Source organism: Talaromyces rugulosus, chromosome V, assembly GCF_013368755.1.
Source record: "Talaromyces rugulosus chromosome V, complete sequence".
Classification (NCBI taxonomy): domain Eukaryota; kingdom Fungi; phylum Ascomycota; class Eurotiomycetes; order Eurotiales; family Trichocomaceae; genus Talaromyces; species Talaromyces rugulosus.
Window position 1 is genome coordinate 3048717 of NC_049565.1, and position 17136 is coordinate 3065852.

At 48.8% G+C, this 17136-nt stretch overlaps 9 protein-coding genes across 9 annotated transcripts; 5 read left to right on the forward strand and 4 right to left on the reverse strand.

Moving 5' to 3' along the window:
- Positions 1–1329: 1329 nt before the first annotated feature.
- Positions 1330–3168, forward strand: TRUGW13939_09609 (uncharacterized protein; the record flags this gene model as incomplete). The annotated part of the gene is made up of 3 exons (XM_035492729.1): positions 1330–1429; positions 1495–2130; positions 2216–3168. The coding sequence occupies 3 exons, from the start codon at positions 1330–1332 to the stop codon at positions 3166–3168; spliced, it is 1689 nt and encodes a 562-aa protein (XP_035348622.1).
- A 113-nt stretch (positions 3169–3281) lies between these two features.
- On the reverse strand, positions 3282–4531 carry TRUGW13939_09610 (uncharacterized protein; the record flags this gene model as incomplete). Its single annotated transcript, XM_035492730.1, has 3 exons — positions 3282–3807; positions 3860–4063; positions 4119–4531. The coding sequence occupies 3 exons, from the start codon at positions 4529–4531 to the stop codon at positions 3282–3284; spliced, it is 1143 nt and encodes a 380-aa protein (XP_035348623.1).
- Positions 4532–5712: 1181 nt separating this feature from the next.
- TRUGW13939_09611 (uncharacterized protein) lies at positions 5713–7976 on the forward strand (the record flags this gene model as incomplete). The annotated part of the gene is made up of 4 exons (XM_035492731.1): positions 5713–6054; positions 6122–6704; positions 6768–7679; positions 7744–7976. 4 exons carry the CDS (start codon positions 5713–5715, stop codon positions 7974–7976), a joined length of 2070 nt encoding a protein of 689 aa, XP_035348624.1.
- Positions 7977–8384: 408 nt separating this feature from the next.
- TRUGW13939_09612 (uncharacterized protein) lies at positions 8385–10149 on the reverse strand (the record flags this gene model as incomplete). Its single annotated transcript, XM_035492732.1, has 4 exons — positions 8385–8588; positions 8672–9423; positions 9478–9964; positions 10042–10149. 4 exons carry the CDS (start codon positions 10147–10149, stop codon positions 8385–8387), a joined length of 1551 nt encoding a protein of 516 aa, XP_035348625.1.
- Positions 10150–10682: 533 nt separating this feature from the next.
- Positions 10683–12022, reverse strand: TRUGW13939_09613 (uncharacterized protein; the record flags this gene model as incomplete). Its single annotated transcript, XM_035492733.1, has 3 exons — positions 10683–11425; positions 11484–11720; positions 11785–12022. The coding sequence occupies 3 exons, from the start codon at positions 12020–12022 to the stop codon at positions 10683–10685; spliced, it is 1218 nt and encodes a 405-aa protein (XP_035348626.1).
- Positions 12023–12385: 363 nt separating this feature from the next.
- On the forward strand, positions 12386–13103 carry TRUGW13939_09614 (uncharacterized protein; the record flags this gene model as incomplete). The annotated part of the gene is made up of 3 exons (XM_035492734.1): positions 12386–12403; positions 12564–12868; positions 12941–13103. The coding sequence occupies 3 exons, from the start codon at positions 12386–12388 to the stop codon at positions 13101–13103; spliced, it is 486 nt and encodes a 161-aa protein (XP_035348627.1).
- Positions 13104–13310: 207 nt separating this feature from the next.
- Positions 13311–14011, reverse strand: TRUGW13939_09615 (uncharacterized protein; the record flags this gene model as incomplete). Its single annotated transcript, XM_035492735.1, has 2 exons — positions 13311–13763; positions 13832–14011. The coding sequence occupies 2 exons, from the start codon at positions 14009–14011 to the stop codon at positions 13311–13313; spliced, it is 633 nt and encodes a 210-aa protein (XP_035348628.1).
- Positions 14012–14234: 223 nt separating this feature from the next.
- Positions 14235–15357, forward strand: TRUGW13939_09616 (uncharacterized protein; the record flags this gene model as incomplete). The annotated part of the gene is made up of 5 exons (XM_035492736.1): positions 14235–14329; positions 14397–14695; positions 14762–14866; positions 14924–15163; positions 15221–15357. The coding sequence occupies 5 exons, from the start codon at positions 14235–14237 to the stop codon at positions 15355–15357; spliced, it is 876 nt and encodes a 291-aa protein (XP_035348629.1).
- A 782-nt stretch (positions 15358–16139) lies between these two features.
- On the forward strand, positions 16140–17021 carry TRUGW13939_09617 (uncharacterized protein; the record flags this gene model as incomplete). The annotated part of the gene is made up of 1 exon (XM_035492737.1): positions 16140–17021. The coding sequence occupies one exon, from the start codon at positions 16140–16142 to the stop codon at positions 17019–17021; it is 882 nt and encodes a 293-aa protein (XP_035348630.1).
- Between the last annotated feature and the right edge of the window lie 115 nt (positions 17022–17136).

A 17136-nucleotide genomic window follows, 5' to 3' on the forward strand; every position in this document is an offset into this window, starting at 1 on the left:
CACAGCCATAGAGATATTTGAACCCCTCGCAAGCGGGTTTAAATTGTTTCGGATTGATAGTCTCGAGATAATCGAGGGCTCTGAGGTCGACCCGAATGTTTGCTGTGTGGATGCTTTCATTTCATTCTAGACGTGCTGTGTGGTCGTAGTTCAGTCTTTTTGTCACGAGCGGCTAAATAGTATTGTCGAACTGTACAGCATCGATTTCGCTATTTGTCCGGAAACTCGAGGAAGAACAATTCATTTTCAAAGTAGAGCGACGCAAGTATGCGGCCTGTGAAGTCTTTTATCATCGTACATTTTGTAAATCCCCCAGTGGATACCCGTATGGTTCTTCCACCAGTGCTTTATTCAGCCTAAGATAAAATCAAAATGTTCTTTGTATAAAAATTCTCATCGAGACTTGCCTCTATCTACCAAACCGCTATAGCAGCTGAACTAAGGTCACCCTTGATAAACGACTGGTAATTGGCAGAGCTGCTCATGATTGTGTGAACAGTTGTTTGGTACTCTTGTAGTCAAGACTCTGCAGAGCCGACTAAACTCTTCCGACTTGTTAAAAGTGACCTCGATATCCTTTCGATACGATGGTGGGATATTGGTCCCAATGATTTTGTCCAAGTCAATAAGACACTTCACGATAACGCCTGTGGGATCATGAGGTTGGACAGCACTTGTCCCAGACGATAGCCGGTCACATCTGCGTCAATATCTTTTGGGAGGACTCATTTCCACATAGCCCAGCAAAGAAGAGATCGAAGATACGATGAAAAGAGGAGAGAAGACAAAGAGGAGGAGGATTATTTGTTCTGGTCATGTGGCATAAATTATCCTTACCGACATTACTCTTTTAGGAAGGTGCCACTATCAAAACGGATTGAACCAATCAGATAGCTCTATATATAAGCTGCCCCATTATGCTAGTTTTTTCAATGCCTGAGGCAGCAGTACATAGTACTGCCTGGCTATAATCAGCTTCACATCTACGAAGTCGATCCAAAACAGCAATCATAAAAGACCCTGATGACGCCATTTTACATTTAAAAAAAAAAAACACGCCCCTGATCTGGTTTGCTGTTTGCTGTAGTTTTGGTGCATCCAATCGCAGCGTCAGCAGGTCTTCTTTAGCCGTGAACCGAGGCCCTTACGATTACCGGACTAATCAATCATTACCCCAGGATTTCGCGCGCCCCACCAGAGGCCGTTTTATCCGTCAACGTAAATATCTCGCCTCGCCTCGTCTTCTGCCAACTACTCCCACTCATCCACACACACAGACATATATATATAGAATATATAGGGATCTTCTTTCGTGCGCCTCTTTTAATCATGCCTATCAAATCGTCGTTTCCCGACCTCACAATCCCCAATGTCGACATCTGGTCGTTTATGTTTGAGCGCAAGGACCGGCCATTTCCCGATGATAAGGGTATGTTGACTTGACCACCCCCCTCCAAATTTCTCAGTGGCTAACTTGCGAAAAAATAAAATTAGTCCTCTTCGTTGACGCAGACACCAAGCGGTCGTACACCTACGCACAGGTCCGCGACACCGCGCAGAGTTTCGCGCACGGCCTCAAGGCGACATGGAACTGGAAAAAGGGCGATGTTCTGGCAATCTTCTCGCCTAACAGCATCGACACGCCTCCACTCATGTACGGTGTCCACTGGGCTGGCGGTGTGATTTCGCCGGCAAACCCAACGTATACCGTCGAAGAACTTGCCTTTCAATTGAAGAATAGCGAAGCCAAGGCACTCGCCACACAGGTCGCTATGCTCCCTGTCGCGCGAGCTGCTGCGAAAAAAATCGGATTGCCAGAGGATAGAATTATTCTTATTGGAGATCAGCGCGATCCGGAGGCTCGCTTCAAGCATTTTACTTCGGTCAGGAACCTGGCTGGAACTGCCCGGTACCGCAGGACCAAGGTCGACCCGGCTAAGGACGTCGCATACCTGGTCTACTCTTCAGGAACGACTGGCTTGCCCAAGGGTGTCATGCTGTCTCACAGAAATATCATTGCAAACGTTCTGCAAGCGCAACAAGGCGACGCATACAATCTAAAGTGGAACGGCGGACCGGATAACCAGGGGGACAAGATCTTGGCCTTTTTGCCATTTTTCCACATATATGGTAAGCTCGTCTTTTTTATTATTACTATTATTATTTGTTATTATTATATATATAAAGATCACTTGCTCATACTCTGATCCCCCAGGTTTGACCTGCATGATCCATGCCGGTATATACACTGGCTACGAGGTCGTGGTCATGCCGAAATTCGACATTGAACAGTTTTGCGTTCACGTCCAAAACTTCAAAATTACATATGCCTTCGTCGCGCCCCCAGTTGTACTTTTGCTCGGAAAGCATCCCATTGTCGATAAATACGATCTGTCAAGCTTGCGAATGATGAACTCTGGAGCGGCGCCCCTCACTCGGGAATTGGTCGAGACCACTTCATCGCGAATTAAAGTCGGTATCAAGCAGGGATACGGACTCAGTGAGACTAGCCCAACGACACACATGCAACCCTGGAATGAATGGGACAAGACAATTGGATCGGTGGGCAAGCTGGTCGGTAACATGGAAGCCAAATACATGACTACACCAGAAGACGACAGCGAGCCTGTAGAGGTGCCTGCCGGACAGGTTGGCGAGCTATACATGCGCGGACCAAACATTTTCTTGGGCTATCACAAAAACAAAAAGGCAACCGAGGGTTGCCTGTCTGCAGATGGCTGGTTCCGCACTGGCGATGTCGGTTATCAGGACGAAAACTTTGATTTCTACATCACCGATCGGGTCAAGGAACTCATCAAATACAAAGGGTTCCAGGTTCCCCCAGCTGAGTTGGAGGGTCTCCTTGTTAACAATGAGCTGGTTGACGATGTTGCTGTTATCGGAGTTTATAGCGAAGATCACGGCTCAGAGGTGCCTAGGGCATACGTTGTGCGCAGCGCCAAGAGCAAATCGTCTGGCTCCAGTGACTCCGATGAAGCGGATAATATAGTTCGCTGGATGCACAGCAAAGTTGCGCAGCATAAACGACTGCGCGGTGGCGTTCGATTTGTCGATGCCATTCCGAAAAGTGTCAGTGGCAAGATCCTCCGCCGAGTCCTCAAGGATCAGGCCAAGAAGGAACAGGAAACCCCCAAGGCCAAGCTGTAAACAAATCGCAACGTTTTTGGCAATCGTGTATATGATTCGAACATAGATATAGAAACCTTTTCAAATCTCCAAATATCTGGTTATAAAGCATTGTTCCCCAATTGTATACTAGCTCAAACGAGAATGAGTTCCCATTCCAATTCTTCCAGAAGATCCAACCAGTGTTTCGGCTTTCCCTCACACCGCAATTGCGTCAAGATCACCAAGACCTCCTGGGCACGTTTCGTGTTGTGTATACCGAAATTTACCTCCAAGGTGTGCAGCGATTTCAATATCATAGTCAGTTGCTCATTGTCTTCGCATTCGCAACCGGCGATGAAAAGAGGGAATACCAGGCCCGAGAACTCAGGATGGCTATCGGGGGGAAAGGAACGCAGCAAAGATACTAAATGTTGCAATGCAACTGGCTTGGTAAAAGCAACAAGCGAGTGGACCATGTCCCAAAAAGTGGACTGAGAGCCCTGAAGCTCCAACGGACTTGACTGAGATATCCCCTCAATAGTAGAATGGAGGAATATAAAAGCACCATAGCGATAATAGTCCGCTATGACCCTAAGTCGTTCAAATGTGACTTTGCTGACCCCCTTAGGAATGATGAAATCTTGTTCGTCACAGGACCAGCTTATAAGGATATTATTTCTGCATGTTGTCAGTCAAATATTTAAAAATTGGGGGTATTTCAACAGCATACGTTTCGGTAACTTCTTTTATTAGAGCGGCCGTAGAATGAGCAAAGAAACGAAGATCTGATATTCGAGCACAAATCTTCACCAATTGCTCGCTGCATCCCAAGTACAAGTCCACCTTGGGGGCGTCATAAAGGCCGTCACAAAAAACAAGACCCGCAGCAAACTTGGGGTTTGTAAGTTTCGCAAGATGCTGCCAGTAGATAACCCTGGTATCTGTTAGAAATGAAACCTAAAGAATGGCAGTAAGATTCGGCTTCTTACAATCCCGAGACCCAATCTGCAATATAAACATCCATATTTTTATATCCTCCACAATAGTCTACGAGGTTTTGCAAAGCTTCCAGGTGTCCTCTCCATGATTTGATATTTCCTCGTACGGCTTCATACTTGCAGACAGAAGCAACAGCGAGGATTATCTCTTCCACCAAAGTCGTATGTGACGAACTAAACATATCCTGTTTCGGTAGTTTTGCCAAAGCATTCCGAACTCCGGAAAGGGTTCGTCCATGGTATGTGATTTCCGCGTTTCTCAGACTGAGCTGGTCGAGGGATGTTCCATTTGCCATATGGCTGGCAGACATAGTGCAAATGGCATCTTGAACCAGCGACGAGCAAAAGGCCCGGGGGAGTAAGACTTCTAGCAATGGATTGTGTGAGGTCTCCAGATTCGACATTAGTCTAGAACCTCTTTCCGCATGGTACTGTAGGTAATACAGCTCGGTTGATGATACCACTCCGGGAGGGGAGCGAATCAGCTCGTTTCCAGTTGTGCTTTTGCTAGCTGATGAATTTGTACAATGTGGAATATCCAAAGCGTGTATGGAGGCACCTTCTGTAGACTCCGAATCTTCATGGCTGAAAGATCCACCGTGATAAATTGGATTATGAGACACTGACGCAGGCTTTGCCCGTGAGCCTAGGGGCTTTTGGTCATGGGACGTTTTAGTTGACGGCTCAAATGGTTTTTGCCATAAAGTAACATATCCTTCGCATACACGTCCGAGTCTGATGCAGTTGCCGCACCTGTTTTCACTGGTCAAAGACGAGTTCCCCGGAAGGAAGAATACTAAACGGTATGGGGCTACCTTGGCTTTTTCTCATCACACTTCTTTCGTCTCTTCTTGCAGGTAAGACATCCAGAGCGACTCCATTTCCCATAAGACCGGGTGCCAGCATTCTTGCTCGATGGTGGCTGGTCTATAGACCAACCCTCGTATAGAGTCGCGCGCCCCTCCATGCGGCAGGGTTCAGACAAGAAACTAGCAGTCTAGGGCAATTATCGGAAACGGTGGACGTTCTAAAAGGAAAAGTGGATTGCATGTGCACCGTTAGCGAAAAGGATTTTGGCCACTGTCATGTCATATTATTGAAAGATTGAAGTAAGAGAGACTTGAACTGAGTCGAGCTAGGATCCGGAAGGAGCCATATTACGCTATTCCCTTTATGGAAAGAAATGCGCCAGCCTATCACGGGCCGTGTTTACCGGCACTGTGGGGCCGCCGCTTATCGCGCCGAGAAAACTACTCCTGCGATGGTTGGTTAAGATCAACGAGTTGATAAAATGCTAATAAACGTTGAGGTGCCCGTACCCTGCACAATTCCTCCAATCGGATCCCAAATGCACGAAATTCTAAGAGAAGCTGAGAGGCTCGAGAGAAAAAGACCTTGCTTTCGATAAGCATTTGATAGGTGGCGCTTACCAAAAATGGCAAGTCGAGCCGTTATCCCCCACCTATATGTTTATGGAATGAAGTATTTAACTGTGTCCCTCGCGCAAGTTATCTACTCACAATGTGTTATTCTGGCCTTTTTTCCACATAGCACACAAAGCTAACCCTAAGACGCAAAAGGAACCATGTCGGCCCCCCCTCAGGTGTCCTCGCAGGCGACCCTGGCGCAACTGCATCCATTTGATCCCCTCACGCCCTCCGAGATCCAACTGGCTGTGAAAGTTCTGGAGGCCGCGTTTCCTGGCGAACCACTGCGATACAAGCGCATTGACGTACAGGAGCCTTTGAAGAAGGATGTGATTCCCTACATCGAAGCCGAGAGACAGGGCCAACAGCTGCCTCCAAGGCCGGCGCGTGTGCTACAAGCCCTTTTTCACCGATTGAACTCGGGGGCTTTTTGCAAAGCCTTGCTGAATGCTGACACTCAGTCTATTATTTACGCAAAAGAATTGCCCAAACATATTCAGGTACTTTTATGACTGAGCTCGGTATACCAATGAGGTTTTGTTTTACTTACGTCTGGTTGTGTTGCAGGGACCGGTCGACGTTGATGAGATGATAGCAATCGAGAAGCTCTGCCTAGAAAACCCAGAGGTACAAAAAGAGGTCGAGAAACTGAATCTCCCAGCTGGTGTCACCGTATGCAACGACCCCTGGATCTACGGTACCGACGACCCGAATGAAAACCGGCGGTTGTTCCAATGTTATGTGTACGTCGTCGCCGTCGATCACCCTCAGAACAACCATTACTCCACACCATGCAAATTCTCGCCTGTCTTTGACGGAATCACCCATGAATTCATCCGTATGGATTATCTTCCTGCCGGCGTTGACCACACGGTCATGGCTAGTACGGCGCCTTGGAAGCCAGTCAAAACCATCCAGTATGCTCACGAGCTCTTGGATACTCCACTAAGAACGGACCTAAAGCCTTATATTGTGCAGCAACCTGAAGGCCCTTCCTTCAGTGTGGACGGAAACCTCGTGAGTTGGCAAAAGTGGCGGTTCAGGGTTGGCTTCAACACTCGCGATGGCCTTGTGATTCATAATGTCACATATGAAGGAAGAAACTTGTTTTATAGACTGTCACTTTGTGAAATGACGGTTCCATACGGAGGTAAGCTGGTCACCAGTCAACAATGATTTGTTTTTGGTTTTATTTTTTGCTGACAATTAAAAGACCCTCGCAAACCGTTCCATCGCAAGCAAGCCTTTGACGTTGGTGATGTTGGATTCGGCGTGACTGCCAACCAGCTAGCTCTTGGGTGCGACTGTCTCGGCCACATCAAGTATTTTGATGGATGGCGTACAGACTCCAAGGGCGAGCCCGTCCATTTAGAGAATGTGATCTGCCTTCACGAGCAGGACAACGGTCTGCAACACAAACACACTAACTACCGTACAGGCGCTGCCACCGCTGTGCGCAACCGCCAGTTGGTGGTGCAAATGATTTGCACAGTGTCAAACTACGAATACATTTTTGCCTACGTCTTCGACCAGGCCGCCGGCATTGAGCTCGAGGTCCGAGCCACGGGCATTCTATCGACTGCTCCTCTCGACAACGAGAATGGACAGACAGTTCCATGGGGAACCAATGTTGGACCCGGCGTCGTGGCAGCATTCCACCAGCACATGTTTTCCTACCGTATTGACCCTGCCATCGACGGCTTCGAGAACACAATATATTACGAAGACAGCGTGCCGATGCCCCAAGACGACCAAACCAACCCCTTTGGATGCGGCTATGTCACAGAAGAAACCATCCTGAAGAAATCCGGGACTGCGAACACTTCTGTAGACCGCCACCGCGTCTTCAAGATCCGCAACGACAGCGTGATCAATCCGATTACTTACAAACCGGTTGCATACAAACTGCAAACATCGCCCGCCCAGATGCTCCTCATGGGCCCCAACTCGTTCAATTTCCGTCGCGCCGAGTTTGCGTCAAAGCCGATCTGGGTGACAAACTACCAAGACGACGAGTTGTACGCTGCCGGCGAATTCACAAATCAAAGTCGGAGCTCGGATGGCGTTGAAAAGTGGGTTGCGAGAAACGACCCTGTTGAGAACAAGGATGTTGTCCTTTGGCATAGTAAGCCTATTTCCTCTCCCTTTTCTCTGGGAATAATAAAAGATTCTAACCTCGAAATAAATAGCCTTCGGCCTCACGCACAACCCTCGTGTCGAGGATTTCCCCGTAATGCCCATTGAAAAAGTGAGCGTGATGCTCAAGCCCGACGGCTTTTTCACTAGGAACCCAGCGTTGGATGTGCCTGCTTCTGCGCAATCGTTCAACCAGTCTACTTTACACCAAGGGGCTGCTGACTGCTGCAGTCATGCGTCGGGGAGCGGGACGGATCGAGCAAAGTTGTATAAACGGGTAGAGTGATGGTTTTTTTGATAGTTATTGGGATTGTATCTCAAACTAGTTAGCCATATGTCAACAGTATTCACCTTTTGTAATATTCATTCATGTTATACAGTTCGTCTTCTCATTAAGTGAAATGCTATGTAAGGTATAATCAAAGAGAAATCTATATTTAATAAAAATGGGAAGAAATAGTGAATGAAGAGAAGAAAAGAAAAGAATCAAAATAATGAGCCGGAAACATGAATTCAAAAGAAGAGACGATTGTTGAGACCTTTCAAAGCATTGAAACCTATTTCGAAGCAATTATTGCGATAATATATACTGTCACGATTCACTTTGTTAAACTGAGGCATCTTTTTGCATGCAAGAGAAACAGTCAAGTTAATGACATGCTTATCCTCACAGTAGAATTGTAGAATGGTAGAATCACTCCGGAATATGAGCGCTAGGCAGCTTGCCATGGCCGACAGTGTCGATGGCTGCCTGGCGAGCACCAGAAAGTCCGTATTGAGAGTTGATGCCCTCGACACGGTGAGTAGAATTGATGTTTTTCACAAGAGTGAGCTGCCAGCAGGTAGCACCACCCTGGCGAGATGTGATGGTAGAAGAAGCCAAGAAGTACTCCCAGATCTATTCGGGTCAAAGGTTAGAGAGAGAGAGAGAGAGAGAGAGAGAAAAGAAAGGCAACCGCAAATCTACTAGGTTCAACTTACCCTGAACCACCGCTTGCCATACTTGGCCTCGACCTTGCCACGGTTGCCCATCCAGTTGCGGTACCAGCGCCACAAAGTTGCAGAGTAGTGGACGCCGACAGTATCAATACTCTTGATCTCAAAGCCAGCACCTTCCAAAGAGTCCACGACAAAACCTAAAGGTGTAGAGGCGTCGGCCCCCGGAAAGATATACTTGTTCATGAAAAGACCCCAAATGAGATCTTCGTACTGCCACGACTTACGCAGACCCGCAATCTGAAGGAAAAAGACACCGTCGTCATCGAGCATCTCATAGACCTGGCCGAGGAACTTGCTGAAATGACGCACACCGACGTGCTCGGCCATTTCCAGGCAGGTAATTTTTTTGTAGCCGCCAGCCACATAAGGCGCATCACGATAGTCCATGCAGAGAATGCGGCTCTGGGACTCTTCAACGCCGGACTTGTGGAGACCATTGTTTCCCCATTTGGTCTGGTTACGGCCGAGGGTAATACCGGTTACTTGAGCACCGTAATGAACAGAAGCAAATTTGGCCAGAGTACCCCAGCCACAGCCAAGATCCAGGACGGTGTCACCGGGCTTAAGGCCAATCTTCTCACAGACAACAGAAAGCTTGTTATCTTGGAGCTCTTCAAGGGTTTCTTCCTTGTTGACGTCGCTGATGATACCAGACGTGTAGATCATACGAGGGCCCAAGAACCAAGCATAGAAATCATCACCGCGGTCATAGTGGTCACGGACCTGTTCCTCATCTGGAGAGACCTGTAAGCTAACATACTAGAGATGGAATATTAGGTTTTATATACCTTGAGAACGTGTGTGCAACAGCATCTCAGGAATGAAGCCGGTCAAGAAATGCTTGTAAAGAGACCAGGTGAAACGGAAGCTTGCCCAGTCATGTCGGAATTCCAAGACATCAAGTGCATCACCCTTGAAGTCGACTTCGCCGTTAAAGTATTTCTCGTAAAAAGTGACCATGGGAATCTTGCTCTTGCCATGATACCGAGCACGATCATGTTCGCTGTGGAATTTTAGGTAGTGCTCAACTGGCCGTCCAGGGTATTTGGCTTTCTCGTTCTTTCGGGGCGAGATCGACGATGCGACGGTCCAAAAGACCACTAATATGGGAATGCTGGTGAACAGAGCGAAGAAGATGGTGGTGTAGAAGCCGCCGTAGACTTGACGAGCCAGATAAAAGGGGATACCGAGCAACAAAGTGATCAAGAGCACGTTGGAGAAGCTGTCGCTGCCGGCAGAATCGGCTGGGAGGGGGGCATTTTTGATAGCAGGATACTAGTAGTACGTAGTAGAGAAAATTGGGTCAGCACAACGGTGATCTTCATCGAGGTACATTTAAACTTCAGACCTACCGATGTGGTCCTGACTCCACAGTTATCAGGGACAGGAGTTGCTGTAGGGGCCGCGGGGGTCTCGATGAATTCAAAGTCATCAGAGGACTCTGAGTGTGTCCTCGCCATTTGCTCGCAGTTAACTGTTGATGTTCCTGGGGAGTTGGAGTGCCCCGTGGATGGGATGGGAAAGAAACAATGGTAATTAAGGTGCGCTTGTGGGCCCGTGCCACCTCGGAGCTGCAGACCCTGACAATTGACAGCAATAGTGGCACGGACAATTTAATTAAATGTATCACTAGCTGTCGAACTGGCTGGGCTGCTGTTCTATTTTGATGAAGCCCTTATGTGTTGGTTAATTCAAGAAGCCCGGTTTGAGAAACGAAAGTATTTCATTCAATCGAGGACGATGCCGTTCGTGTAACAGCGAACGACTCAACTGATAATCATATAGCAATTGCACAGTAATAATACATGAAACAAATACAGCCTGTGCTGTCCTGTATAACCAGAGTGTAACCAGAGTCCGTGAAAACGCCGCAATAAGCCAGTGCCGGAATCCGAAAGCCAAGCCGTTTCCACCTAATTCACCACTATCAATATAAGCATAAGTTCATTTGTACGCCGTAGCCACCCCGTCAGCCTCTTGTTTGTGTCCATGTTTAAAGAGTCAGCTGAAAGTCCCGGGATTCTTCGTCTTCTTCCAGCAGAGAAAGGACAACATCATTCTCATCTGCAACTTCTTCGGGGTCGGCAACTAGTCCGGCATCCCTGCACTGCATCCACATTTCGCTACCAGCCGGTGGGGCTCCGTACAACTGCATGTACCTTACTGGATCGAGGATGCTCTTCGGGGCCTGCTTCTCCTTGACCGGAGCTGTTTTGGTCTGCAGCGTAGAGGACACGCTCCTGCCCTTCGAATAGCCGACAGTGGTGCGAGAGCTAGCTGCAGCAATCGACGGATTTGTTGGAGTAGGTGTTCTCCTCTTTGGCATCAGTTGGGAAATTGGCGCTTTGGCCTTGGTAGGCACAGGCGGCTTTTTGTTTTCGACCCTGGATGAGCTCCTGGTGTGAGAGAGAGCAGCGGCAGCGTTTCGTGCCTTCATCGTGGAAACGCTTTTAGCGGGAGCTTTCTTCTCATTGCCTTTGATGGGCTCAGATTTGCGTGGCTGTAGATCAAACTCATCCCAGCAGTCCAAATCCTCGACTTGTTTCTGGATCATTTCGTCGACCATTTTGTCGTAAGAGATCGAACTTTGCTTGAACTTGCGTTGACGATCAGTCAGGCCGTCCTCGCCGATGTCGCCATGCAAGTAGATCTTTTCCCATCCTCGTACCATGTTGCGTCCCTTGAATTGCGGGAAAGTGGTGTCGTAGGTAATATCCTCTGGGTCGTCAGAGAGCTCTGTTTGTAATGTCAATTCTCAGTCTCTTGGAGGTTAGCACGTAAGAAGAGTTCTTACCTTTCGGCTTGGGAGGAGCATATTCAACGTCTCGCACGTCCTCCTCCTCGGGCTTGCTGACAGTCTGTGGCTCGCTTTGCTGGATCAAAGGTTCAATCTTCTTGGCTTTTTTCAGGCTGGAGCCTTTGCGATTTGTTTTTTGTGTCTTTAGGTTGTCTGGCTGAAGCCCGGGTGTCTGAAAAGCAGTGGCTTTGGCATTCGTCGTCTTCATGCCCAAAGGAGCCCGGTTGCGTGGCCCTACACCTCATCGAGAGCGCGTCAGTCCTGCCATTTCGAACCTCGTGCAATCAAGGCCACTTACCCAGCGGCGTGACGAAGGCATCCTTGCTCGACTGCTGAGTGTTCCCCCCTCCATTTCCTTTCATAGTCCTCTTCCCGAATGCCGTTGCATTGTTCTCGTCGTTCAACGGGACCTTGTTTGAAGCCCGGGCTCCCGGAGTCTTTGGCTGCAGCGGGCGCACGCCCTGGTTCAGGGGCTTCCCGGCGGCGGTGGTCTGGTGCGTGTGCACCAGATTCTCCTGATCGCGTAGAGCGAGCATGTTCTTATCGTGGCTTGATCATCGGCTGAGGGGTGGGTGGTTGAGTTTACAACAGGCGGTGGGCGTGATGGATACTTTTGTTGACGGGGGGGCGGTTGCCCGTGGAGACGGGCCGATCAGCAGCGCTGCAGGGCTCCACCGCCTTTCTCTGCCGGGTCGGGCTGGCTTGGCCCCTGTGCGGGAGGGGAAGGCGCCTGTCTTAGTCAGTTTGGTGCGTCCACTTTTCCAATGGGCCAACAACACTTTCTCAACCCCAGACATCTTATATTTCATCGCTGCGTTGCTTGAACCCCTGCTCGCTCGCTCTCGCCCAGCTGTCTCCCTCCTCATACACCACCGCATCGTCGTACCGACCCAGCCAAAATGGATAAGATCAGAGAAGTGCGTATTCCATTCCGGTCACCCCTCAGCATAGCCCCTGATGGCGGCGGGGTAGCTCCAGCTCGGTGCCTGCCAGCGTCACTGATCCGAATCGATGCCGTCCGGAAATACGGCAGGAGGGTGTTGTGAATTGCAACATGGCTAATCATTCTGTGTGCAGAAAATGAACTCTCTCCGCATCGAGGCGGATGAGGCCCATGCGACTGTCGAAGAGCTCAAGGCCAAGGTCAAGACTCTGGAGCAGGAGAACCTGGCCAAGGAGCAGGAGATCACTTCCTTGACACACCGCAACCAACTCCTCGAAGGCGAGGTGGAAAAGATCGAAGGCAACATGAAGGAATTCAAGGACAAGGCCGATGTCAGCGCTCAACATGATACCCAGAACGAGGCTTTGCAGAGACGCCTCCAGCTTCTCGAGGAGGAGGCTGAAGAAGCCGATAAGAACCTGCGCGAGACCAATGAAAAGTACTTATCCCCCCTGGCAAAAAAAGAAAAGAAAAGAAAGCAGGACAACAGCTAACAAAAAACTAATCATAGGCTCCGTCAAACCGATGTCAAGGCGGGCCACTACGAGCGCAAGGTCCAGGCTTTGGAATCATCCAACACCCAGTGGGAAAGCAAATACGAGGAGATGGCCAAGAAATACACCGACCTGCAGAAGGAATTGCACGATCTGGAGGTTTCGATTAGCAATGTTTAAATAATGCCTCTACATAAGCCACATGTGCCGAGTTCCGCCTGTTTCGAAATATCCATGTGTTATTGCCAGAAAGAAGGATTCCTTCTCTTCGCACTGTTAGCTAATGAAGTCTTTTTCCAAGTTCTGCCCTTATGTCCAAGGTGTCGGCTTTTTATTATCGTAACGGCGTTGCACCAATATTGTCTGCTATGCTTATTTTTGAACCCCTCAACTGTCTTGTCGCGATTTTGCATGTTTTCGATTGCTCATCCTTTCCTTTCTCTGGGTGACCTTGCGCTCTGCTTTTGATTCGTAGCGAAACTTCTTCTTCCTCTTCTTTTCGCTGTTTGCTTTCTGACGAGGCTTGGCCGGCTTATCACTTTTCTCGGTACTACTGCTAGTAGCCTTGTGATCGACATCGTCACCAGTCGGAGAATATTCTTTGTTGCTCTGAAAGTCGTTTCTCGTAGTGCCCATCTCCTCCACGGTAACGGTCGTGTATTTGTCTTCATCAATATACTCCGCCTCGTAGTCGACTGGAATCGGTTCTTCGAATCCTTCCCATTCGTCTTCGCTTTCACCATCACTCCCCGAACCTGAATCACTACCGCGGGCTTGCTGGAGTATTTTCTTAGATGCCTCCAACGCCTCTTGGATCTCTGCCGCTCTGTTCTCGCGAATCTATTGACAAAAAAATATTAGCATTCCTGTGACCAACTCCCATATACAACACAAAAAAAATACCATACCTTCTTGCGATCCTCTCTCTTTTCCTCGCGAGCTTTCTTTTCTGCGTATTCCTGGGCGTCTTTTATGCGCTGTTGCTTGCGCTTGTGAAAGCCTGTGAGGAAATCATGTCTGGCTGTAGGATCGAAATTGATCTCTTCAGTGGCGCTGGTCACCTTGCGTCGTTTCACAGGCGGTCCCATTGTGTAATAAGCAATTTTTTCTCCCTCTCAAAGTAATTTTGGGGTTGGTATTATTGAATGACAATCATATTAATTTTTTTTGCGGCATGCATAATTATTTATCGGAAAATCCTTAGCGGGAGCTTCCCCATGCCAAGGCTTCCCGTCGCCGTGACCCGCCAGCTCAGTAAGTAACATCAACCTTCACCTGCTGCGGGAATATCGCTTCACAGACAGCATTAATATGAATCCGAGACAATTACTGCTACTAGCGCTCGGCGCTGTGGCGGTGGAAGGCTTTACGGATACATCCCCCTTTGTGCTCCTTTCGACGTCAGAGTGAGTAGTAGCGCTCCTTCCACACTTCCACGCGCAAGTTGCATCGCTAACGAAATGAGCTCGATAGCTTCCCCTCATCCTCGTCAAGCCTCAAATCGGCTACTTCTCTTCTGAGCGATGTCTGGGAGAAATTAAAGACCTGTCCCTCGGACTACTACATCGTCGCGTCGCAGCCCGGCGTGCACGCTGCCGACTATTCGGGCCGCCGAGCTGCTCCTCGTCTTCGGGAAAAGGTGCTAGGAAAGGACAAGGCCATACGATCTAATGTCACGGTCACAGAGGTCGCAGGTGTCCTGGACCCCTTGGCTATTGGGAATGGGCTAAGGGATGAGTGTGGCGCAGAAGTGACCGAAATCGACGCATCAAGTGAGTTGGGTTCGCAGTGAAATGATAAGATGTTTACACAGGCACTAACAAAAGCCATTTCTTCAGCTGGTTCTTACCCTTCGGATTTTGGAAAAGGCCCCAGAGTGATTTATGTGACGTTTCCGGCCCTGCCTTTGCGGGACCAGCGTGCCCAGCAGCTTTCTGATAACGGTATGTTTGGGCCTTTTTTGACATCTTGCATATTCGATGCTGATATTTATTGTGTAGATGGATTCCTCTCCGATATCATTGATCGAATCCCATCTTCCAAATACTCCCTCGTGTACACCACCTCACCTCGGGAGTCTGAAGAGGGAGAGAGCACTTCGGTAACTTACAACAGCGATGATATCAAAGACCAGGAATACCTTCACCAGGACCTAAAACGCGACTTTGGAGAATTTGCTCGACAGGAAAACGCGGACAGCAACCAATCTCTCTTTGATAAATACCAATTTTTCAGTCCAGGTTAGTTTGTTTCGTTGTTCCCTTGACGGGCTTTTATTAACCGAGCCCGTTGAACAGGCATCTTCATGGGAGCTATCGCTCTCTTTGTTCTCGTTGGAATCCTGTATGTCGGTATCTCGGCTCTCTTGAGCCTGGAAGTCTCGTACGCTGCTTTTGAAAAGGACACCACGCCTGGACAGAAGAAGCAGCTGTGATATGTCATTGATGATGACCTGTATTTTACGCACATAGCCAGTTATTCCCGTGCTTTGACTTTCTGCAATTATTACGATTTTGAATATTTCCGGATTTATTTGAGTGACTTGTTTTAGTTGTCAAGACGTCAACTTGTTAGTATGATTGTTCTTGACTGATATCTGTCTGTAAGCATACAAAAATAGCGGGATTCCAGGTGAAAATCGTAGCTGCATTCAACAAAAAATATATCTCTATAAAAATAGTCTCGTCAATATATCGCGAGTAAAGGCTAAATATAACGCGGTCCCGTGATCAGCGTGCCAGATCGGGACAGGGGCGCTGGTTGCTAGCCAACAACTAATGTCTTAGGCTCTTCACTTCGCCTGAGACAAGCCTCGCCCCTCTAAACCGACCAAACATTCATTGTTCACGTTGACGACCTTTTGCGACACTATTCTTTCTTTTTTGCAGTCCACTCGCTGTTAATATTCTTCCTTCGTTTTATCTGTCTCTCTGTTCTAGGCGATTCTATTCATTGTTAGCGCGGCAGAACGCGAAGAACCTCCCAGAATAGACCGCTGTCGTCTCTCGGTACTTGCAGCCTCAAATCGCTATCCGACTAAGCATTACATTCTACTCCGGAAGCGGGGACTTCACCAATCGCCTCAAAGAACCCAGGGGGATGTCGGGGCTGTGATAATACATATTCATATCCCAGCTAAGTTGGATTGATCGGGGTAGCACATTTCACTACCGGAATACTTGTGACACATACGCCCCCCGGCGACCCTGCTCTGCAATGCATATCCTTCGCAACTGGCTGGTTTTCCAACCAGCTTACTTCCTCTTTGCGATTCTGATGGTCTCAAGCCAGGCCAATGGTCAAGATACCGATCTTCCGGGACTTACGACCTCGACGACCTCCGCGGAATCGACATCGACAGGCACAGGTCTGCCGAGAATAACAGACTCGACGACTTCCATCCCGATTCCCACAGCTACCGTCCCTCCAACATCAAATGCGCCGTATATGAAGCAGTCCAATGTCCCCGAGGGTACCGTTTTTATTGGCGTTGGCGCCGCTCTGGGATTCATCGCCTTCTCCCTGCTGGCATGGCGGGCCATGGTTGCGTGGTCGATCAACCGCTCCGTTCGCCGCGCAGCCTACGAACTCGCGCAATCCGAGAACAAGGCCCTGCTGCGCAACAAGAGGAAATCCCGGCGTCATTCGACCCGTCGCAAATCTCGTCGCGAAACCAGGGGAACTTCGATGAACATGGAGAAGCTTGCCAAGCCAGATAATCGCCAGAGCCACTATTCTACAACCATGCACTCGGCCTCTCAAAGCAATTTGTTCTTTTCGCCAACGGCAGGTGCTGGAAGTCATCAATCCATGAATAGAGCATCGGCTTATCTGCCCTCCGGCTACTACGCCGCTGGGAATACAACTCTAGGACCAAGCCAAAGCCAAATCAACCTCGGGCGCAGTCCGCCCGGGTCTCCTTCATTGCCTCCAAGCCGTGGCCACGAGAGGACTCGCTCGTCCAACCATGTGGGCGCATCCACCAGCACTCTGAATCTAAATGTTCCGCCCCAGGGTAGGGCACCGAGTGCCTACCTCGAGGATCTTTTTGACAGTCACTCGCCTGCACCGCCTCATGATCACAATCAATCTCAATGAGTTATATACAACTCGCTTTTTATTCATGGAATTTCTCCCTTATCCTCCACTTGTAATACACCACTGCTTGCTCAACCTTTTTTTTTTTTGATATGCTATGTTATCATATAAACAA